The sequence below is a fragment of the Choloepus didactylus genome, chromosome 3 (genome assembly GCF_015220235.1).
Source record: "Choloepus didactylus isolate mChoDid1 chromosome 3, mChoDid1.pri, whole genome shotgun sequence".
Taxonomy (NCBI): Eukaryota; Metazoa; Chordata; class Mammalia; order Pilosa; family Megalonychidae; genus Choloepus; species Choloepus didactylus.
In genome coordinates, this window is record NC_051309.1 from 87,293,503 (window position 1) to 87,318,032 (window position 24,530).

The 24,530-nt window shown below is 40.1% G+C and overlaps 2 protein-coding genes across 3 annotated transcripts in view; one reads left to right on the top strand and one right to left on the bottom strand.

Moving 5' to 3' along the window:
• Positions 1-24,530, bottom strand: part of RASGEF1B (RasGEF domain family member 1B) — a 146,054-nt gene that overhangs the window by 30,140 nt on the left and 91,384 nt on the right. The window contains exon 1 of one of the 2 annotated variants that reach the window (XR_005215899.1): positions 10,448-10,599. The exons of the other annotated variant lie outside the window; for it this stretch is intronic. The gene's annotated coding sequence lies outside the window, so the exon portion shown is untranslated. Of the gene's footprint in view, positions 1-10,447; positions 10,600-24,530 lie in introns of those variants that run through there. 2 annotated transcript variants of the gene reach the window in all.
• LOC119530327 (eukaryotic translation initiation factor 3 subunit A-like) lies at positions 8,365-18,306 on the top strand. Its single transcript, XM_037831447.1, has 4 exons — positions 8,365-8,382; positions 10,158-11,040; positions 11,309-11,453; positions 17,703-18,306. Exons 1-3 carry the CDS (start codon positions 8,365-8,367, stop codon positions 11,311-11,313), a joined length of 906 nt encoding a protein of 301 aa, XP_037687375.1. The 3' UTR covers positions 11,314-11,453; positions 17,703-18,306.

Genomic DNA, 24,530 nt, shown 5'->3' on the forward strand with positions numbered 1-24,530 from the left:
CAAATTCTGGCAGCAGGTCTGGACAATGAAGGCATTCAAAAGCTGCCGGGAAGGGATTCAGAAGGCAAACAATGAGTAGAAACGGAACTCCAGACCTTGCACTGGCAGGGACAGGGCATGTGGAGACTGCGGGAGTACACAACGTGGACTAATACTTCTTTTCAAGATGACAAAATATATTTGCATCAGAATGGGGGGGGTGGTCTGGAGCCCTGTCTGTGAAGTCACATCCAGCACCCCACAAGCATCTGTGTCAGCCACAGAGCACCATGTGCCTCAGTGAGAGATGGCCAGGTGTAGAGTGTTAAAAACAAAACAACATCCTTTAAAAGGCAGACCTGGCAGGTAAAAACAGTGGTTAGGCAAAGAAGCTGTAAGAAAAGTAAATAGAAAAGAAGCTTCAGCTCTTAGTATTATCCCATCCACAAACCAGTGCTGGGAGAGAATAAAAAAGAATCTGCAAAAAAATAGGTACCAATGAGAAGAAAGCCATTATTGAGAATCGCTCTACTGGGGATATTTGTCACCACGAGTCATCGCTGTTGTGCCTCTGGCTTTGGGAGGACACAGTTATAACAGCCAAGGGATCAAACACTATGAAATGTAAACATTAACACAACTGCTCTGTACCACTCCCTTAGTTGGTGAGACCTCACACGTGGGAACCAAGGTAAAATAACTTAATGGTAAACATTACTTATAAGGTAAAGGACAAAGTTCACTTCTTTCCTCTTTACATTGCCAGTTTTCTATGAGTATAATTCTTGTGCAATATAACCCTTCATAAATGGGTTGTCCTTGGTGGGGATTAAAGAAAAGATCTGCCTGCCCTTGCCCTGAGAAAATGTCCTCAAACTGGGAGGGTGGGCCCTGAGATGAGAATCAACTAAAAGTCACTTCTGAGGGCCTCCAGGGAACCCCTCTTGTCTGCTGTCTCTGGTTTAAAAAAGCTTTAGATGGTTATAACCACACAGAATCTCTCATGTGGAGGGTGAGCAGGACTCTCTGTCATGCCCTATGTTTTTTTCTCTGCCAGGAACCAAGAATTTTCCTCAGTTTTTCCATCTATTGGTTGCTATTGAAATTATCTAAATAAAGCACTTTGAGGAGATAGTTGGCTGGGATTTCAAAATTTTAGGAAATTTTAAGAGTTCAAATGGACCTTAGAACTATCATCTGGTCCAGGATGGCAAATAGATCATTTCACTTCCCAACTGCCGTCAATCAGAATTTAGGGGTTTGAAGATGGGTGAGAAGGATTCAGGAGTTGTAACTCAGTGGGAGAATGTCTGCCCTCTGAGTAGCAAAAGGAGCAAGGCAGTCATGGAAGAAGTCAGTCCATGGACTCCACAAGTGGGTCCAATCTCCTCTTTTTACAAATGTGCAACTGAGATCCAGGGAGGTGAACTGAAGGGACCAGGCTAAGATCACACAGCAATGCAGCTACAGTGCAGAGTGAGCCCAATGGAATGCCCTGAATCTACATCCCTGGAGCCTTGGGACTCAAATTTAATGAAGTTCTAGTTCTGGCACTTAACAGTTGTGAAAAACCCTCTTATTCTCCCCACCCCAAACCACATCCCCAGTATGGTTTTCATGTGGAAAATTATATTCAATTTTACTCACCCCTTCCAAAATTCTATCAAAACTACCCATTTTCTTTATAAAGTTCTTCGTAGAGCATCATTATTAAAGCAATGGCAAAAGACTTTCGTATTTTTTTTTGGAAATGTATTGCACACAGGATTTCTTTGAGGATGTACAAAATATCAACATCTAGATAACTCCCTTCAACCAGGCACTGGACGAAAATACTGCAAATAGCAATGGAATGCAAACTGACGTAAATTAATTGGGGTTGTAGATTATTATATTTAAAAATCAGTTGTAAGAATAAAGTATGCCCGAGGTTTTCTGCCTTTGCTAAGCAGCTGATTTCATTTTCTCTTGAGACACCTTAATTGTTAAACTTGTTCATAGCAACAATGAACCACTGAGATTTGAGTTACTCCAAGAGGCCCCCTCCCTTTAGGCACAAAGATCATATTTTTCTACCTTGCCAAAGCTCAAGGTATAGCTCATAACTTTTTTTTTTTCAATTCCTTAAGCCCTGCTTCTATGCTTAGTTGTGCATTCTCCTACGAGATCCCATGTGCTGGAAAGTCTCCACATTCCATAGTCCTTTACTCAAATTCCCCTTCAAGGGCCATCTCCTGAGAAATCCCCAGCTCCACAGTGTGGAAGCCTCTGAGAACTTCAGCAGCAACTATTTGTGTAATGTGTTAACTGCTTACAAACACTTTTTTGGATTCTACAACCACCCTGTTTGGAAAGCATCCTCATCCATTTTTGAAAGCTTAAGATGAGGCGCAGAAACACTCTAATAATTTGCTTGGGGTTACATGTATAGTAAGAGACAAATAGGGCAAGGAATCACACTTAGGTCTTCAGATTCCAGGTTCAAAATTTATTATACTATATTATGTTACACTGCAAATGGTCTTCTTGGAACTTCTGTTTATCAATAAAATTCAAAGTCTGTTAGTCTGTTCTAAATTGTAGGCTAATAGAATAATTTGTATGCTTTACATGTGTTCTGCACAAATATTTACTCCAAAGACTTATTAGCAACATTAGTTAACCCTTATTAGAAAGCAATACTGTCAACATGAGCATTTAAACTACTGACCTTTGATATCAAAGTATCATCTCCTCTAGCAGAGATTTCAGTGACTCTAAAATGCACTTTTTTTATACTTTGATACCTTTGAAATTGGGATGCATCCAGTCGACGTGGTAAGAAAACATGGCATTGTTTAATTAGCAGCCTTTTTTATTTTAGCAGTATACAAAATAATGGAGCATCTTACAGTTGATGGCATTTTAAACTCAATAAAATATGCAATATTTGCTCATATGTACTTTACAGATTTCCAGTGGAAATTTTAATGAAACAAATGACCAAAAGGAAGATAGTGGAGCACAGTATTCATCATCCATTTCTGGTCAATCTCTTAACAAGTGACCAGACCAGCCATTCTCTGGGAGGATCAACTGCCTTGTGTAACAGATGCACCTGATAAACAAGGGGAAAGGTCAGTGCATGGGAATGAAATGGAATGTACTGTTTATGAAGCCTATTTTCAAATATCTAAGGTGATAAGCATAGCAGCTTGTTTACTCTCAAGTATCTACCTTCTCATTACCCAGATCATTCAGGGCTGTTCAGAATTACTAAGATTGGATGTCTAAGTCTTTCTAACAAATCAAGAGGTGGAGGCTCCGAAGATTCAATAATGACTTGGCTTTTGTTTGAGAAAACAAACCCAGTATCCAAATACTGTACATGAGAATTCAGAGAAGTATGTATCCCTGGACAATATTAACTCCAGGAATCATTTACTAATGATTTCCCGAGGGAAGAAGGGTTAAACCTGATGCTGCTCTAACCCACAGCTTTCTTTTTATTTTTTTATTATTATTATTTTTTAATTTCAATGTCATCCTGATGCTTTCTTATGTGCAACAAACCTTCTCTTTTCAGTTCCCACACTAATGTTTTCTATCTCGGGGGTCCTGTAAGCTTTGAATTTACTACTCTCTACACTTTCTAAAATACTTTCAAAGCCAGCTTCTCCACTGTCTGCCCTCCTTCCTTAGCACAAATTTCTCCCAGCTTAATATAGCTATCTACGAGAACCTGCTAACCAAAATATCTGGTTCAGGAAACACTGATTCTTCTCCAGAATTAGAATATGTGACAGTGCAGCAAGTTAGATACTGGCATTAGTTGACTGTTAAGTCAAGCTTCAAAGTAGCTGCTTTGTTTGGAAGAAGAGAGATTTGTATGAGGCACCTGAAAAAGCTGCTAATGTAGTTAAATCACTGCCAGTGCAGAGGGTAGGTTAATCTCCTCACAAGCAATTCTCACCTTAACAAAGTCTCATTTATAAGTTCCTCACAATTCAGAAAAGGTTCCTTTAGGCCAGTGGCTCTGAACTCTTTAGGGAGAACACAAACCTCGCCACCCTCTACCACCACCACCCCCAGAAAAACGTAGCAACAGATCTGCTTAGACCAGATTAATAAGCCCAGGTACTGGACTATATAGAACGTAGATCTTAGGTATCTACTTTAAAGGAGAACATGGTGGTTCTGAAGGGAGACTTGGTCTAAGATGGGCAAGGGTGGCTCCTTAGAAATCAAGGAATACTTATACTTTCAGGCACTACTAATCAAATAGAGTTAAAGAGGAGAAAAGAATAATAAGGCTTTATTAAAATATTAAAATAGGCATTTTACCCCCTAAATGGAGGCAGCACAACATTTCACAGGGCACTCTGACCTGGGGAGGAGATACAGTGCAATAATGGAAAACAGACTATTTTTTTTTTTTTTAATGAGCCAGGCTAAAATAAAGCTTAAAGCCACTAATCTTAGTATACAAATTATAGGTTTTTCTGGAAAACTTCCCAATCGGAAGTAAAGATATACCCAACCCCCAACCCAGGTATACAAGATAAATCTTCCTTAAAATTAATTTGGTAGCTGAAAAGATGGTTGACAGACAAGTTATCTTACAAGGAAGCTAATTCAGTCACAAAGATATATCATGTTCTTCCAAGGACCCTGAAAAAGTTCAGGCTGACATTGATCCAGCGGCAAGGAAGCAAGCTCAGGGTGATTTAAGGGGTGAATGGATTTGAAAGGCATGCCTAATGGTTTCAAACCAACTAAAGCAGCAGATGAAAAGCTGCCTTTTTCTCAACAGCACACTGTGTTTGAATTAGCAACTGCTTTTGCACAATGTTATTTATGATGAAGCAGGTGCACTAGGATAAGGTGGTTTCAGGTGACAATTCAAATTGGAAAACAGGTTGAGGAAAAGATGTGTGTGGGTACTAAATCAAAAGCCATCCCTCAACATCTGGTATCGGCACTTTGTAAATCTCTACCAGAATGGCAAGTCAGCAGTTCCTTTACACACAAGAGAATGAGAGAGAAAAGGTAGAAGTCACAGAAGTTGTTTTTTTTTTCCCAATCTCTATCTCACTAGAAATATTTCATCAGTGAAATACTTAATAAATCCAGTGTCTTTATGCTGTGATCACTTTATTTTAGCTTGTGTTCAAATGCTGGGCACATATCCCAATTTAAAAAAAAAATAGATGAAGGCCTCCATATCACAGCTGAACTTTGGAAGCATATTTGTTTAGTGGGGAGAGGTTTGATTTAATATCCTGGAATTACCAGTCCCTAATTCCCAACTAGATTCCAAAAGAACTCTGTACTCTGATGGGCTGCATATTCAAAGATATGTTCTTCATTTATTCATTTAAGTTTCCAGAGACCTGCATCAGAAGAGTTTACATATTTCAGCTTTATTCCTTTTGGCATTGCTAGGTCTTAGAATATAAAGACTGAATACATGATCACAGGGTGTATCAAACTATGGATCTGAGTCATGAAAGGTGAAAGTCAAGTTACTAACACTAAAACAGGGCTTATTTTGAGCCTGAAAATATCTAGATTTCTCTTTATTTCTCTCCTGAGCCAGGGGAAGTCCTAAAAGGAGAGATTTCTAACAGCATCTCTGGAAACTGTAGAAATGCTATACCTCCTCCCTTGAAGAAAGACTATTGTGTTGAGAGTGCAAACAATAAAGAGCAGACAACTCAGAATCTACTCAATTCTTTGGCACATGAAGAGAAAAGGGTAGATCTCCAAGATAAGCACATTCTTTGGAATTGAGTTCCAAATACTTACTCTACTTCAAGTACAAAACCAGAGTATTTTTGAGGAAGGACGGTTTTATTTTTCCCCAGATAAGAATGGAATAGTGATACTATTTCCTGATTTAAGTTACAGGCTTCCATACAAAAAGTGAATTTGCATTTTGCTTTGATTTGTCCAAGACGCTATTTAAAAAATTCTTTACGAATTCCTAATTTATGGAGGAAGGGGATTCTGACTCAAACAGTTCCTATCTTTGGTTTTCCTGGAAGGAAAACAAAGATAAAATTTTCAACTTTTGTCTCGGGGAATCTTGTTAGTAGTATTTTTAAGACACAAAGCAATATTTTGGTACATGACAACTCTAAATAGGCCTGGAGAGTCATTTAAAACTTCTATGAGATATATCTTTACTGTGTGGTAACACTACAGAATATGTTGACATCCTTTATGCGTCAATCATTATATTCTACAACTTCCATGCAGTTCCTGACTTTAACAGTAGGTGGCTCCTCGTTCCTTGTCTTTTAATAGGTTAGTGCTTTCCAGCATTAACAGTCAGTGATGGTTTAGAAAAGCAAGAGGGCAACTAGAGTTCTGGAAAAAAATACTGAGAAATTGGTATTTGTGACCTTGGCATATTACTGAACTCTGAAAGGTGGCATAGCTCATGCTTTATCAGTCAAAGGATAAGCTTATAAAGACAGTCAGTCTTACTTCCTTAGGTTTTAGGTGTTCATCTACGATGAGAATTAATTATTTTACTCTCCCAGAGGATAAAAGTGATCATCTAGATAATCAAAATCATCATTATCTAAGTCAGCACTGCTCAGTAGAGCATTCCGGGATACTGGAAATGTTCCTCTTCAGCACCATCCAATCCGTAGCCACTAGTCGTATGTGGCTATTGAGCACTAAAATGTGGCTAGTGTAACTGATAAATTAATTTTAAATTTTTTTAATTAAATCAAATTTTAATTTAAACAGCCCCACGTGACCTGTGGCTACCGTTTGTTACAGACATAAGGAGTCGAACAGTTGTTTATACATGATAGATCTCAAGCTAAATTATAGAATATTATATGGGGGGGTATCATTTATTAAAAGGTTTTATTTTTCTAATCCCAGTTCATTGCAGCAGGAAAAAGACCTAATATTTCATGAAGACATTTAGTAATCAAGTAGAGCTTTCTCTTTACATTATATTATGGAACATATTTACTAGGATAATTTTATTTTTTGGTTTTTCTTTCTTATAAGGCTAATTTGTACTTTCACTGTGGAATGATATCAGATACAGACATACCTTGAAATGAAATACTAAGTATTTAGACCTAAGGAAAAGATGATCAGATGAGAAATTTAAAGCTTAGATAGTAACTAACTCAATAGGCCAAACAGAAATTCTGACTCAATCATCTAGCTAATTAGTATTTTTTAATTCTCATACTTTAGGAGAACAAAAGCAAAAAGCAGTTCATTAAATCTCTACATAAATTTCATCCATAAAAAGCAACTTCACCCTCCTTTCTTCATTTCCATGTATCCAGAAAGCAGCTGAACATCTAACTACAGGTCACTTATCATTCTCCCACCTCTAAAAAGGCACAGCAGATGCAGGCAGTGATATAGTACAGCAAAATATCAGTTATCACAGAGCTAACAGACACTCATAAATCATGTAGTTCAATCCCTCTGTCCATTGTACAGATCCTGCAGGTACAGAGGGAAGATAAGTGACTGCTGCGGATCCAGTTCAGCCAGAAAAGTCTCAGGGCAGAAATCTGCCCATAGCACAAGGCTACAACATCTGTCATTTTAGGTTAATTAAGGGTTACATAGATCTAAATTTTGTAGATTAGAAAAGCAAAAAAAAGGACAACTATAGTTCCAGAAAAGTGAAAAGGCTGGGGAATCAACACCTGAATTCAACCATAACCACAAAAATCCATAAGTCTTAACTAAGCAGCATTTTCAGCAGTACAATTTGCCTTTTTAAGGCCTCACAAAATGTTATAATGGCATTTCCATTATTTGTGGCATCAGAATCAATCCCTGCTTCAGTGATCTCCAGATTCTTATCCTAAACAAGGAAGAATACCCTCCTTTGCCCCTTCTCCTTTGCAAGGAGGCGCCCTCCCTGTAGCCATCTGAATGCTCCTTCAAAATCCAGTTCTTCCAGAAAGACTTTCCAGGTTGTTAAAGTTGATCATGTAGCCTCCTGTACCATACTATCCCTTAGCTAGCACAGTCACTTCCTCAGCCTCTCCCCTCCCTAGATATGTCTTATTCAATTGGTTTTATTTGGGCTACTGCATTCTATTTGCCAGTAGTTAATTTTAATGGTAAGAAAGCAAACAGATGCAATCATCAAACTCATCATTTCTTTTTTGAATTGAAGTTTTGAATATTTAGTTCAAGGGCCTAAGAATGCTATATATTAATAAAAATCAACCTACACAAAATAAGAATGAAATTTCAGTACTAACATAGTAAATATTTATAATACATCAGGAAGTTCAGAAACATTTAGTAATATATACTGAAAAATATATTGACTAGATGGTAAGCTGGAAATAAAAGACAATGAATGTTCATGCTTTTTGGTGATTCTCTGTTCCAAAAGACAGCATGATCCCCAGGTATCAGGTGTGGTAGTATCAGATAAAATGTCTAGTGAAGCACATAAAATGGAACAAGACTGAAAATGCACCATGGGAAAAATGAATTCTAAGCATTTAACACTCCATTAGACAACTGGAAAGTACAAGGCCAGTATGCTTAGTAGCCAGAAATGTTGCCACCTCTAAGAAAACAAAGGATTGACTGGTGCGTAGTGGAAGAAAGCCAACAAGAAACTTGCTAACCAGTAGCTCTTCTCGTCTTTGCTGGAGAATTTGTTTAAAAGCATAATATAGCACTGTCTGTGAATTCTGATTTCTGTCAAGACTCCCTTGGTCTTTATTGGTTCAAACACCATCCACCCCCTCAAAAAATAAAATACTCATTAATTATAAGGTCTAACAAGCTGCTACTTTTTTTTCTCTCTAATGAAAATCTCAACAGCAAAAGGTTTTTTTTAAGAAAATTTTACATTTATCTAAACCTCTTTAGGCCAGTAATTTTCCTCCCAGTTCTCCAATCAGGTATATATTGTGGGTCACTGTAAACCTCCTTGTCTCTTAGCATAGGCTTATCATCATGGTCCAACTATGCTTTAAATTAAGGTACAGCTATCACGTGCCAAGCTCTAGCTACTGTTTTCAAAGGAAAGAATAGTTATTCACCCCATCTGAATCTGACTGTACCAGACATCATCCAGGAGTGCAAAGTCCCGATCCCTGGATTCTTCCCCTTTATGCACCCAGTTCAGGGACCCTCCCTCGGTCAGTAGAGACTTGTGGATCATCTCCGGCTAAATATAGATCTACGCACGCCAGCAGTTCCTGACCATCGTCACATGGTGTTGCTGACGAAGGGCTCCTTGGAGACAAGAACGACCCAAACACACACACACAGACACACACACACACAAACCTTGTGTGCATATTCATCTAAATATACTGCACCCACCGAATTCATCTGCGCATCTGCACGTCTACATTCAGAAGAGTGACTTGCCCCCCAGAACATCTCCTCCGGCTAGTTACCACACTTGTGCCACCCTCTGCATCTTCTGTCAGGGGATGCTTAGCTGTGCTGCTTTCGCGGGAAATGCGCATGTTCGGTTGGGGTAGGGTGGGAAACAGTTCTTAGAGTAGTACACACACACACACACACACACACACACACACCGCCGTCCACACACCAGTCTACCTCCAACACCCACCCCCGGCTCGCCCCCTTTCTTTTACACAGTACCGGATTTGTTCCCACGGTTCCTAGAAGAGCAGCCTTCCTCACACTGTCCGCGAGGCTTCTAGGTTTGTTAAAACTCACATTATCATCTCCCAACCCGGTGATGCGATTCACCTAAGCAACAGTAAAACCTGCCAGCAGCGGGGCGACTCGGTGCTCCCAATTTCGACAGGTGAAAGGGAGGGATGAATGAACATCATCTCGTCAGTCGCAACTCCATGACTTTTGTTCCCTTGGCCCTTCCAAAGAGTTAAACCTTAGATTATACGTCACCGACACCCAAAATAAACACACACACCCCTCCCCCAATACAAACTCACACACAAAAACCAGCCAAGAAATAGAAGAAAACCACCGAGCTGTGTACAGTAAGGAAAATGGGAATGAAAAAGGGATGAACGCGACGAGAACTCAGACAAATCCTCAAAAATTGCACCCAGCTCGCCAAAAGAAGAACTAACTGCGAAATCCCCAAAGACAAGCAAAGCCAAACCCAAGCCTTTCCCTGCCCGGGTCCCAGAGGCTCGACCTGGCACCTGCTGGGACAGGGACCGATCCCAGAGTAGTCCCAGGAGTCGGCGGCGGCCGAGCAGGGGGACTCTCCTTGTCCCGAGCTTTTGCGGGACGCTCTGTGCTGGCGGGAGCTCGAGCAGTCTCTCGCCCACGGCTCTCCCGCCTCCTCCGGGCGCACCTGGCAGCCGGGACGCGGTTGGAGAACCCGGCCGGCTCGCTCCCAGCGCTGCGCGGATGGCAAGGAGCGCGCTGCCTGGGAAGACGCAGCGCGCAACGCCGTCCCAAGTTCCCGCCGTCGGGAGACTCTCTCCCGGGAAAACAGCCCAGTCAGGGAACAACCTACCCGCACACGGACCCCAGAATCCTCGGCCTCCGGATGTTTGCCGCGCGCCCACAAATGCGACCAAAGGACAGCGAGCGAGAGCGCGCGGGAAGAAGGATTAAAAAGAAAATCCGCCCAACCAGTCGGGTTCCTTGTTTATACTGAAACTACGGCACCGGCCGCTGCGCACACCCCCTCGGCTCGGAGCGCCCGCCTCCCTCCGCCAGCTCCGCCCCGCGCCCACAGCGGCGGACCAATCACGGGCGCAGCTCACCGCCCACCCCGCCGCCCTCGCAGGGCCCCGGGAGCCGGCCTCGGGAGTCCCGGGGCGCTGGGGCCCTCCCTGCGCAGTTGTCTCCATTCCCTCCCAAGCTGCGGAGCCCCGCGCAGCGGTGTTTGCCAACGCTGGTTTGGCTGGCCCGGTCGGCGCGCATTTCCTCCTGAGGGCACCTGCCCCGGGCTGTTTGTGCAGTCGCGTGTGTGTGAGTGTAGCATTTACCTGTGTACTACCTGTAAATGCCGGTCCGACTCGTTATACAGTATCTATGAACTAAAGGTTATTGTCCATGTAACTTTCAGAAGGGAGCTGAAAGGAACCACAGAACATTTGTTCGGTAAACACGGAGCTACTGAGGCATTGTGTTAGGCGCTGGGGACATACTGAGGGCAAAAGCAGACTCTCTAGTCGGGGGTGGGGGGAGAACGTTAAGCAAATAAATGCATGAATAAATGTAAAATTACGGATGGCTCTGGTAAGTTCCACAAAGGAAGGGTACTTGTGCTGTGAAATTCGATTCTGGAGGCCAAGCAGGGAGGCTAGTCCTCGGTAAAGGCTGTGTTGTGGTAACCACATACTCACTGGATTTTTTATAACTGTTTTAGAATAAAGGTATAAACCTCAGTATCTCGTAGAAATTAAAGCAGGCTGGAAGGAAGAAATGATGGGAACAAAAAACGGGAGAAAGAGACCCACGGAAAGAGAAAAACTGATACATTCAGGAAACTCTTGCCAGCTGTGTGACCCTGAGTAAGTAAAGTAGCTTTTCTGAGCTTAATTTTCTCTGTATATAAAACTGCAGTATTCCTACCTGTCCTGTAGGGCTAAAATTAGAATCATTGAGATAGAGAAACCCTTTTAGTCCCTGCCCCATGATCTCGCATCTCCTTCCTGGGTGGAAACTGTCATCTTGAAACTCACCTTGCCTATTCTTGACTGACAGTTTCCCTCATTTCTTTCATTTGTGCTTCCTCTCACTTCTCTTCCTCTTTTATCATACTCCCCTCTTCCCTTATACAAACTGGTCTTTCCCAACTCAGTAATTCACATTCACCTATCTGAGACTTTGACTTCACATAGCTTCTCCACAGTTTAAAAGGGAAGCCATACAGTCAAGAGAGCTTGGCGGGAGCCAGCAGTTCAGAGGAAAGCAAGACGGCTTGGGCCCCTCAGCCAGACTGTTGTGCTTTTGGTGATGGGTTGTTTTATCAAGCTCAGTTTTCCATTCGGGTTCTGTAACAAACAAGATGTATAACTTTGGGCAAGTCACTTACACTCTTGAGTTTCCTGGTCTTGTCTCAATAGAACAAAAGGGCTGGACCTAATCAGGATGTCTTAATGAAAATATCTGGCATATCCTATGTAAATTCTAGATAAGCCCACCAGCCTGGAAGATTTTGCCCAGATTTACTTCCTGAGGTTTTTTTTGTTTTGTTTTGTTTGCCAAAACAAAAGATGGCTATTTTAGTGTCTCAGAATATTAAATGAATACAATCATAATATTGATTCAGCAGTTTTCCAAACCAGACTCCTGCTCCCCATTCTGATGGATCTCCCAGGGCCCTTTCTAGCTTCCCACATGATAAATAATACACAAGGAGGACAGCTCCGGAGTCAGGCAGCCTGAACACTAACCCTGTCTCTGTCACTTAGCCAGCTACCGAACCTTAGAAAAGGAACTGAAGGACTCTGGACTCAGTTTACGCATCTGAAAAATAGCAATCATGGTTAATAAAAGTACCTTATTCATAGGGGTGCTGAGAAGATTAAAAGAAAGAATACAGAAAAGGGGTTTGGAATGATATTCTTCAGAGATACCTTTCCTGCCCCCCACCCCCATTTAAAATTGCAATCACCCCCCTCTCCATATTGGCTTTCTCTGATTTGTTGGGGGCTTTTCTTGCATGGGATTTATCACCATCTAACATACTGTTCATTTTACTTATTATTGCCAGTCTCCTCTTACTAGAATGTTATAAGAGCAATGTTTGTTGTTTTCCTGCTGCATTCCCAATGTCAAGAACGGCTTTTGACACCTAATAGGCACTCATTAGCTACTTGTTGGTTGAATAAATTACTGAACTAATTAATGCCCAGCACACAGTAAGCACTCAATAAATAATAGCTGTTATTATTATATTTCCCATTATTATCTGTCATGAAAAGATATTCATTCTCTTGTCTACTTATAGTTTCTTCCTGGCCTTTTAACTCCACCAGCTAACTTCTAACCCGGTATATGTTCTTAAGTTCAGTGATATCATTTAAATTAATGCAAATAAAGCCCTGCGAAGTAATACCTCACCCAAGTAATGATAGTTACCTGTTTTGAATCTCTGCTACATGCCAGGTTCTGTGCTAAGAAATATTTTTCTTTTCAGTTCCTCTTGGACCTCACGTGCACAAAATTAGAGCAATCATCGTGACTGATCCACATCCAACCCTCCTTCTATTGTTTTAGTCGTTTTCATTTCTCATATAAAATCCCAGTTTTCAGCATCCCGAAGGCACTTCCTCTCTCACACTGTATGTGGTGTTAGTCTTTCAGTTCACCTTGTATGAACAATGATGGTATTGTTTTATGTGTGCATGTGAGAATTATTTACCTAAATGTTATTTCACAATCCATCTTGTTCTGTTTCTCCCTGTTTTTTCTCCAGCTTGCACTTCAGATCATCTAACTGTGTCGATATATGTTGAAGTTGTTCATTCTTTCTGTCTTCTCGAGAGTTTTTCACCGTATTTGTGTTAAGTCCTTTACTTACATTATCTTTTATCCTCACCAAAACCCTGAAAAATATTTCTGAGTTGAAGGAATGAGGCTTAGGAAGGTAAATACTGTAATTTGCCAAGGATACACAGCTAGAGAAGCCATGAATTAAACCCATATCGCTTTGATTCTACTGTTCCCATCTTCCTACTCTGTAAAAGGAATTTACTTACTGTAAGATTTATGAAGTGCTGTTTGAAAAACATTTTCCATTAATTTAATTCATTTTACATGTTCAAGGTATTGCTGTTAAAACTAGATGTGCATATTTAAATTAAACTAGAGGCTCATTGCTTCATTGCAAAGCAATGTTTATTATTTGTCTCACAGACACAGTTTAATGTCATGATTTATGGTTTATGGCTTCTTTAAAACACTTGAATTTTAAATGAAAATCTCAGAAAGCATAGCTGTCTTCAAATACTTAAACAATCCTCATGTGAAAGAGGAATGAGGCATCAGGGCACTGGAGAGAGAACCAAAAGGGAAAGGTATAAGGGAATAGATTCCAGCTTTAGTGCAAGAAAAACATTAAAACTGTCCAAAGTGAAATGGGCACCCTTTTTCAGTATCAAATTATTCTCTCTGAATCGTAAAGAGCCTTCTAAAATGGCCAAGTTACTCCCAAAAACACTTTCACATTTTCTCTTTTATTTGTTTTCTAAATGTCACTCTCAAATACGGAGATGAACAGTCCAAGGACACAGAATCTTAGTTCCAGTTTATAAATGGAAAAAAACTAAGTCATAGGTCACACTACTTATCAACAGTCAATCTAGGCCACAGCCTAGAGCCTTGTCACTTTCAAACCCCAAGAAGACAAACACATTTTTGATACACGTACATACATACATACTCTCTTGTATGTTGACAAAAGATTATGAGAACTGAATGAAACAAAAACATGAAGAATGATCAGATGAGATTTTGAGAAAATCATTTAACAGTTCCTGAGCAGAGTGTGTTACTATGGCTTTGTAACTGGTTAACTTGTCCTGTAGTATCTCTGAACTAATCACAGTTTCTCTGGAACACAAACACAATTATTTGTTTACTCTGGTGTAATTTGAATAGGTAAGAAATAAGAACCTATAATACCTAGATTACTGCCTAGATACCAAACTATTTTACATTAAGGAAAAAAAGTAATCTTTACCTTACAGAGTATAAATGCAAAGGAAAAAAGAAGGAAACATAACTATTCCTGTCCAATCTTCCTGCCCTCAGAGAGGAGGAGAAAATACTGTGGCCATATGGCAAAGTCAAGACAAAGATATTGGGGACCCCTAGTATTCATGTTGTGACCCCTCTGTAGCAAGTTTCATTTTCTTGGGATCCTCCCTCTTTGCTCTCTCTCCCAAGGGCTGCAATGTTGAGATAGCTTACTGTGACAAGGTCTCGGACAGGCCACGCAGACTAGTGCAGCTCCAGATCTTAGAGAAAATCCCTTTTGTTCCCCTTGCTTTTTAGTGTATTTTTCCTTGATTTCTCTCTCCGCCTCATCTGAGAGCCTGGCATGAAAGGGGAAAGGAGGCTATTTGGCATGCTTTGGTTCCATGCCCTCACACAGCTTCTAGCCTGTATAAAAGGAATTATGTCCACAGGCCAACCTAGCTTACCAGGGGCCATGTTGGGAAGTCCTAGTAATAAGGATTGTGTATGTGTTTGGCCTTAGCCTCTGTACATACATTTCTGCAGAACTCAATGGGAAAGATGACCCCGACGGGAGAGAAGATTTAGATATTCAATACCCTGTGTGTCTGCCCAGTGCCATCGACCACTTTGTAACTGTAAAACAAACCCTCCCACTTAGAAGGAATTTCTGTGATGCAACAAATGATTGGGTCAGCCTTGGAATGGCCGTCTCAATAATAATTTACAACATTTGTTATAGTTTACAGTGTTCTTTCACATCCATTAACTCATTTAGGGAGAACATTGGGTTTGCGAGGGTCATTCAACTCTGACAGTGGTCATTATAGAAGTCATATATTTTTCCTTATCTGGGTTCATTAAAAATATTCCAGATAGCCATCCATTTAAACTTGCTATGAATATACTCCCAAATAGAAGGGAATTCACTAGAAAAGATAACTTCAGGAAGTCTCTTCCACATATCCATGTGATTCTTTGTCACTGTCACTTTTTATCTCCCAGACCCTAAAGTTGTGCAAAAGAATGTAACAACTGAATGGGAAATTCCAGAACAGAAATAGTAGGTTTTCAAACACCCCTAAACGGATTACAAATTACTGTATCTTCATTTATAGACAAAAACTGTTGAGAGGTAAATTTATTATTTTTTTCTTTAATGAGCATTATTTCAGCCATTTGCCAATTCTTGTTTGCTCTTACAAAGAAATTATTTGCAATATACTCATGAGGGAGACTGATATTGACAAATAATATAACAGACCTGTTCACAAGATCACTAGATTGTCTCATCATCTTCAGTGATTATATAATGCATCATAACTTAATTTTTCTGCACTGACAAGGAAATATTGATTAATCTTAAACATGCATCATTTTGATTAGATGTGTTTCTGTTTGAGTAGAAATTCAACTTTGTTTAACATGAATTATTTGGATAAATGTCCTTCATTTGATATAATCTTTACAGTGAATAGTAAATAAAAACATATTTCTCTATTTTTAATCTCTCTCTCTAGCAGTTTTTGTCTGGTCTCTTCTGAATGAGTCAATCTTATAATGAATCAAGCAGAGGCTTTTCTATTTCATATTTTCTTAGCCTTTAATGTGAAGTCTGATAATTTTGCAAGAAGATCCCCTGTTGTCAGTCTACTAACAACCAGGAAGGTAGTTTATCCTCATTTTGACTAATTATCAATTTAAGTCCTCAAAGGGAGAAGGGAGAAAATGAAGAAAAGAATAATAAAATTTTAGAGCAGGGAGAAATATTAATGATCGTTTCTTTTAATTTTTCCCTACCCCTGTTCCCCCAACCAAGGCATTTTTGAGATGAGGAAATTGAGTCCCAGAGAGATTAACCAATTTCTCCAAGGCCATACAACAAGATAATAGGAAAGCTACCCTAGTCAAAGAGCCTAATGATAAGTCCTGTACTCTAACTTCCTAAATATTCCTGCAGGGGTGGGACCCATGGAGCTACTGTGACATTATAGAACTACCGTTTGTTTTCAAATATTGATGGCAAATATTCTCTATTTAATACCTCACCATAAAATGATAAAAGAGATGTTTCCAATATTTTTATTAGAATTTTCTAGATGTTACTAATGCCATTTATTATCTCCTTAATATTAAATATAGTAAAATAGTAAAGTCTTTAATTGCTTTGTCATTAAAGTTTCCATAATCTGGACTATTATTAAGACTTCAAAAAATATATTTAATAAATTATGTTGATCAAAACAAGCTTCTCTGATAAGCATTTACTGTAGTCATTATGCAAGCATATTTTTCTCTTTCATCTAATAAAATAATTAATTTTCAAAAGAATATATCATCTTTTGAAAATATTTGAGCATTTCTCTAGGGCAGTGTTGTGATTTGTAGATGATCTGTGCAATTTAAACTTGTAAGATGTCCAAACATTTATTTTGACACATGGATAATCATTATTGCAATAGTAAAATCAGCATTTATGTACAATATCTAAAGATTCTGAAATGAAAAAGTATTAACATTAAATATATTTTCTGCACAAAAACAAAAAGCACAGGCTATATGGTTTAAATGTATTTCACTGAAGAATTAGAGAAAATGGCTATCTCTGGTAAGGGGTGGAGGTAAAACAAGGGGGACTTCAAGTTTATCTATAGTATTTGATTTTTTTCATAAACAAAGACACAAGGCAGATTTGACAAATGTTCATTTTCATTTCTGGGTGGTGGGTACACAGGTGTTTGTACTTTTCTGTAATTTCTTTAAAAAACAAAATTTTATAATCAAATTTGGGGATTTCCATGCATCTCTACTGCACAAACTTCTATATTTAAACCTTACATTTTAAAGGAATATATAGTGCTAAAGTTATTGTTTCATGTTTTTCTGTTCACTATTAATCAGATTTATAAAGAGTAATTATCAAACAACAGTTCAGAGAATTTTATTTGTACCCACTACACTAAAATATAATATGCTTGACTGAAGTTTGTTAAAGAATGTTTTGCATCTCATATAGTTTATAAAAAACAACCCCCCCCCCCCCGCTTTTTTATGTGATTATGTGTGTTCCTTCTCAGACGGTGATGTGTGTTGGAGTACATAACACACAAAAGAACTATGATTCTTGACTGAAACCTGCTTTAAGATCAATTTTCCTACTGGCTAACACCATCATCATATGATTAATGTTCCCAGGGCCTGGAATAAAATAGTGATAATTTTAGAATCTACAGTTATCAACACATTTTTCTCCAATTAATTCTCTGTGAAGAGTTGTCAAGAACTAAAGGAAAATGTACAATGAATATATGGAAATGTCTACCTATTACTGGAGTGGCCCCTTCAAGTTTGTTGAAATACTCACAGGAAAGGTGTGTTTGGAGATGTGTTTGGGTGAGGAGGTGGGGTGGAAGGACATCACTGTTGCTTGTAGGGTAGAGTTTGGGAAGAATTGAAAGAGAAGAGAAGAGGAATTTTCTGGTCCAGACTGCTGCTCAATGATTTTAAAGAAATTATCTCTGAAGAAGAAGTACATAAGGAAATACATCTAAGAAAGACCAAGACACTGTTCTCTACAGAGGTATCAATTTAACACTCTCACAGCAAGAATTTAATAGCAAAGGGTAAAATAAAAGGTCTCAGACTGGATAAAATTCCCCAGCTCAATAAAACATTTCTTCAGTTTTGTTTTTGTTTTTACATTTTTTTTTAAGAATTCACAACAAACTTATTTTAATTCCCTGTCTTCCTAAGTTTAAAAAAGTCAAACACATCAAGCTGTTACAAAGGCAATCATGAACACAAACTTTCTAACTTCCAAAATACTGACAACAAGCTGTATTTTCCCTCAAAATAGTTGAACTAGAGCATTCTGTTTTGAAAACATCTCAAAATAGATGTGATTTGGTTAGCCCTGCCCTTGCACTTGCATTAAGGCTAAGAGCAGATATAGTGTCATCTTCTGATTCAGAACTCACAGCGAACTAAAAACGAACATGAATTTTGGTCTGTTATCTTTCCATTGGTTTGTGTTTCCAGCATAAACTCTTTAAAGTTTATTACAGTAGGCATAAACTTGAGGAACATCTCACCTAACAAGTAGGTACCCTTTTTTGGTGAAAAATTTCCACTTCAAATCTGAAAGTAATCAACCCACACTTTAAGGAAGAGAGAGTGTTTGAACCTGTTAAACAGGAGTTCGTTTAGGGAGAAACAACTAGGACATTAAAATGTCATTTGCAAAAAGGCTAGCAGAACTTGTTTTAGAGCATATACAATGAGGGAGGAAATGCAAAACAGGACAACCTGTTGAGAGCAAACAATGGAAGGGTCTAATTTTCTCACTTGTGGAGCAAGAGCAGTTGGCCAATATTTCAAAGAGACTAGTCAGTGTAGCAACAAATAAAGAGGATCCTATAAGACTTGCTTCTCCATTTGAGAAGTTAACGTCTCAGACTAAACTGAGTCCTCTCAACTCTAAAATGAGAGTTATCTTCTAGATGCTACTTCATATTAAGGCTATTTTTAAATTGTTAGTTTCTAGACTAGTTCCAGATGAGTAGCTCAGCACTCAAGAGACTTGAGAAAACCCAGAAGTGATAGACTTGACTCAACCCTGCTGAGTTTGTGATTGTGGGTGTATCTTTTCCCTGGAACTCAAAGTCTGCATTCTTATAGTGATCCTTATGATGCTGGAGAGATTTCCTAGGGGTCTGCTTCCTTTTTTCCCTAAGCCTGTGACCTAAATTTAAAGGCATTGGCTTTAACTAACGGTACTATGGTATAAAAACACCTCTATTCTAGGTCTGGTTTACAGAGACTTGAGACTCAACTTGAATGATGGAAGGTCTATTTCTGGGATTAATGTCTCATCCATTGGATATGCATTTCTCATAGAGTGACCAACTGTCCTGGTTTGCCTGGAACCATTCCAGTTTTAGCACTGAAAGCCCTATGTCTTGGGCAACCCCTCAATACCAGGCAAACCAGGACAGTTGGTTACCCTAATTCCACAGATATTTTCTGAGTACCCTCCATGGGCCAGGTCTTGGAAAAGGCATGGGGTGTCCAATAAAACAAAGCAGACACGGTTGCTGCTGTCCTGGTTCTACTCTTTAAGTGGGCATGACAGATACTAAACAAAACAACAAATAACTGATCATTACAGATAGTAATCATTACTGAGACAGAGGACAGACGTGGGGACCTGCTTCTTAGAGTGGTCAGGGAAGGCTTCTCCTGAGAAGGAGTCAGCCGTAAATATTATCAGGACAACTTAGATCTTGGTCATTTCTAAGAAAGAAGAGGGACTTCAACAGGTCCTTAGGAAAATAATATTATTTCCTAAAATCAACTTATCCATTTATCTACTTATTATTAGAATTAGAATTAGGGTTAGAATAAAAATTCTAATAGGATAATTAGACAAAAAATTACATGTGAACAAAGACCTTGTTCATAACCCTCAATGCCCAGAACAGTACTTGGTATATACTAGGTGATCAATATCTGTTGAACAAATAAATGAGTGAAAATATTGCTGCTTTTTATCTATGAACCTCCCCAAACTCTCTTTCCCTGAATGTTTCTCTTTTTCTCAGATAGCCTGTCCATAAAGCAGACTGATTTATAGATCCCTTGGGCTGTGAAACAAAAATAAATTTCAGTTTAGGGGTATTCTGAGCCAGTCTGTGTCTCCTGGCCCAGAGAGCTTTGTAAAGGCCGTTTCCTTTGCTCTGAGCCCATGTATTAGCTCATAGAATGCTAGACACTCTGCTCCCTGAGTCAAGGAAAGATATATCTCATAGTTGTAAGCCTTCAACTTTATGATGTCCTGTGTTTAAAGGTGGAGTGTACTGTGACTAATGTAAAAACAGTAGAAGTCTAACAAAATCACTGTTTCCAATAGAAAATTTCTCATCTCCCCTGAACTAGCTCCCTGTTAAGATTTTCCAATTTTTGATCATGGTACTTCTATTCTCTTTGTCACTCAGGCTTGAAATCTCACAGCCTGCATGGCCTCTTCACTCAACCTTGTTGCCTACATCCGATCAGCAGCTATATCCTATTTTATTTTCTAGTCCCCAATTCCCCTTACCTTCCCTAGCTATTTCCAATTCCATTGCATTCAGAGATTAGGGAAATGATCATCTACCTGATTGCTATCCTCCCCACTTGACACACTGTTCGATTAGCACTCCCAAACCATGTCTCAGCTATATCGGAGGAATTTGAATAGTTCACTTGCTCCCAAACTGACAGTGATTTGCTATATTTGAGCAATCACAGCTCTCAACAAAACTTTCCAATTTTATCTCCTATTTACACTGTTATAGACACAATGATCCACCCTAGTGGATTGTCTCTCTCTGGGGAAAAAAAAAACCTAAGTTCTCCCGTCTCTATGACTTTTCTCATACTATTCCATTTACCAGGAATGAACTTTTATAGTCCCCAAATAGATTATAAGTAACTGTTCCTGCCTGAGTTTTAGAAACTAGGCATTGAAAATATCATTTTATTCCTATAGAGAATATAAATAGCTTTCATAGCCTTAACAAATGAATTGTAATGAGTATCATACTGATAACAAACATATATTTTTGAACACTTGTTGAATTCCTCTGTTGTAGGTTTTAGGGATGCAAAGCCATGGTCCCTGTTGACAAGTTGATACTTAGTAGATGTGGCTGAAGGATCTAGCATTGACAATCACTTTGAACATCAGGGGTCTTCTGACCAAGCTGGAGTCATTTGTGACCATCCAAATAAAATTTAAAGGAAGGTGAGTCCAGTTGACCAGGACAGTGGCATAATACACTCCAGAGAGCCATTACCTCACAGAATCTTTGAACAACTAGCAAAAATGGCAGTGCTGTCTTCCTTAAAACTCTGGAAAAGAGTTAAAGGGTTACAGTAACAGGACAAGTGCCAAATGAAGAAAACACAGCTTTAAAAATGGTGGGAGAGGACACAGACCCAGATGTTTGGAGAGGCAAAGCTAAGAGAATAAGCCCAGAGTTTGTCCTAGAAAAGCTAAGTGAGAACCCACAGACGCTTAAGGAGAAAGCCACTGAAATCAGAAGCTGAAAGCAACACAGCTCAGGAGCAAAGGACCAGCAGGTGCCAGCCACGTGCCTTCCCAGCTGACAGAGGTGTTCCGGAGGCCATCAGCCTTTTCCTCAGAGAAGAAATTTTAATTTCCAAGGAAGGAAATGAAAGAAAACCCTGCAGTGATTCTGTATTCACAGAAAAGCTGCAAAATTTGAGCAAGGAGACAGACCTATAAAGGTAACTGGGCTGGTTTGGATGTATTATGTCCTCCAAAACACCATGTTGTTTGATGCAATCTTGTGTGGGCAGATGTATTGGTGTTAATTAGATTGGAATCCCTTGATTGAGTTTTCCCATGGAGATGTGATTCAATTAACTGTGGGTGAGACCTTTGGATAATTTCCATGGAGGTGTTATCCCACCCATTCAGGGTAGACCTTAATTGAATCACTGGAGTCCTATAAAAGTGTTCACAGACGGAAGGAGGTGCTACAGCCAAGAGGGACACTTTGAAGATCATACAGGAGCTGAGAGAGGAGCTGGAACACAACCTGGGCTCAGCAGATGCCAGCCACGTGCCTTCCCAGCTAACAGATATTTTCTGGATGCCATTGGCCTTCCTTCAGTGAAGGTATACTTGCTCACACCATAGCTTGGACACTTCTTTTATGGCCTTAAGACTGTAACTTTGTAACCAAATAAACCCCCTTTATAAAAGCCAAAAAATAAAATAAAATAAAATAAAATAAAATAAAATAAAATAAAATAAAATGGTAGGAGAAGCTCATAGTGCCCTTGCTGGCCCCCTCCCTGGGCCCTTCCATTACACATTGTAAAGTCAGCCCACACTCACACTGTGGGTCCCAATGCCTGTTCTGGATGGAGAAGAGTAGCTCCTATGCACATACTGGGGTGCCTGTATGTTGGTACCAATTTATCAAGTAGCAGCCTGAATGATGGAACCAGGGAACTTATCTCTGACTTGCCTTCATAGAACTTGCCTACAGGCAGAAGCAGCTTTCAGACAGCAAAAGCAGTTTATGAAAAAATTAACTCAAACAATCTGGAGCAAAGAATTACCTCCTTTAATAAATTCAACAGTGTACTCAGGAGGGAAGAAAATGTATTTCATAGGGGTATAGGGAGTATTTGAAATCCTGTAAACAAAGATGTCATGAGCAAGCACAAGCCTAAGATGAGACACAGGCTCAGAAAAGACAGAGAATAATTTGTACTTCACTTTTGACTCAAGCTGATACTCTTGATAGTAGAGCTAATCTTTGAAGGAGAGCATCAGCCAACACAAAACCAATTTGAAAATACTTTGAAAGGTGTTATTTCCTTCATTTTTATTAGCTCCTGGTACTCAAGGAAATCTGTCGTATCACTCTCTGGATACAAATTTCAGGAACAGAGAGCACAGGGACTAAAACCCAGAGTTAACGCTTTAAAATATTAGAATGTTCAGTGCGCTACAAAATATTACCAGACAAAGAAATAGGAAACAATGGCCCATACTTCCTCCCCCCACCCCCCAAAAAAGAGAGAGAAATTTCAGAAACCATCAATGAACAAGACCAGACTTTGGACATGCCAGACAAAGACTTTATAAAAATGATCCTCAGAGAACTCAAGATGGCGGCTAGGTAAGACACAGCAAAAAAACACCTCTGTGAAAAATACTAGATAAAAGCCAGAAAGTGACCCAGAACACCAGTTCCAGCGATGCACCAGCCGGACAAGGTCTGCTAAATCCACAGGGACCGTGCATTTGGTGAAACCAGGAGTCTGCATTCTGAAACAAGTGAGTGAGCTGGCTGAAAGTCCAGTGGCCACGCTGCGGTGTGGGGAAACCATGGGTTGGCATTTGGAGACGGACTAGTTCTTTTTAAAAAAAAAAAAAAACCTGGGACCAACTGCAGATACAACAGTGAGAACCACACAGCGAAGCACAGCAGGAGTGGACTGTCCCAATGCCTCAGTGTCTGGCGTGGAGGATAGCCCTTCCCACACCCACTGCTGATTGTCTCGCTGCCAGGGGGGCAGAGGGAAGCCAAAAGGAGAAAGAAACCATGCTCCTTGCAACCATCTCCCCAGCGGGCTGGGGACGCTCCTGCCCGGGGCCAGACCCATAGCCCAGAGCTGCGCCAAGGGTCCCAGTGTGACAGGGAGTGTTTCCCGCAGCACTGCACACATGCCACAATATCGGCCATGGACACTAGCCTTTAGTGCACCCACAGCTAATTGTCCCGGAGCTGGGAAGGTGGAGCTGTGTGAAGAGGGGTATATTAACGTGCCCAATTCAATGATATTTATAGCAGGCTGGGAACACCCCTGCACAGCCCAGCAGCCCAGGGCTTCCCTGGAGAGCCGGCGCGCACTTGGGATGTGGTGCAGCCTTCCCTCGGCAGGGGTCCTAGAAGAGCACGGCTGAGAAGGGGGACCTGCTTGCAAATCCCAGGGACCCTACGCCAGTGCCAGGGACTTGTGGGTCAGCAGCAGAGATGATCTGTGGCAGGACTGAGGTGAAGGCTTGGACTCATGCAACAGTCTTAAATCTCCGGGAACACCTAGGAGGTTTGATTATTAAAGCTGCCCAGCCTCCCTCTCAGCTCAGACACATGCCCCACATTCAGGGCAGACAGCACCAACAATTCACCCAAACTTAGTGCACCAACTGAACCCCACAAGAATCAGATCCCCAAACACCACAAAGACAAAGTTGGGGAGAACTGACTTGAGGGGAATAGGTGACTCGTGGATACCATCTGCTGGTTAGTTAGAGAAAGTGTATGCCACCAAGCTGTAGATCTGACAAATTAGAGATTGGTATTTTTTAGACCCTGAAAGAA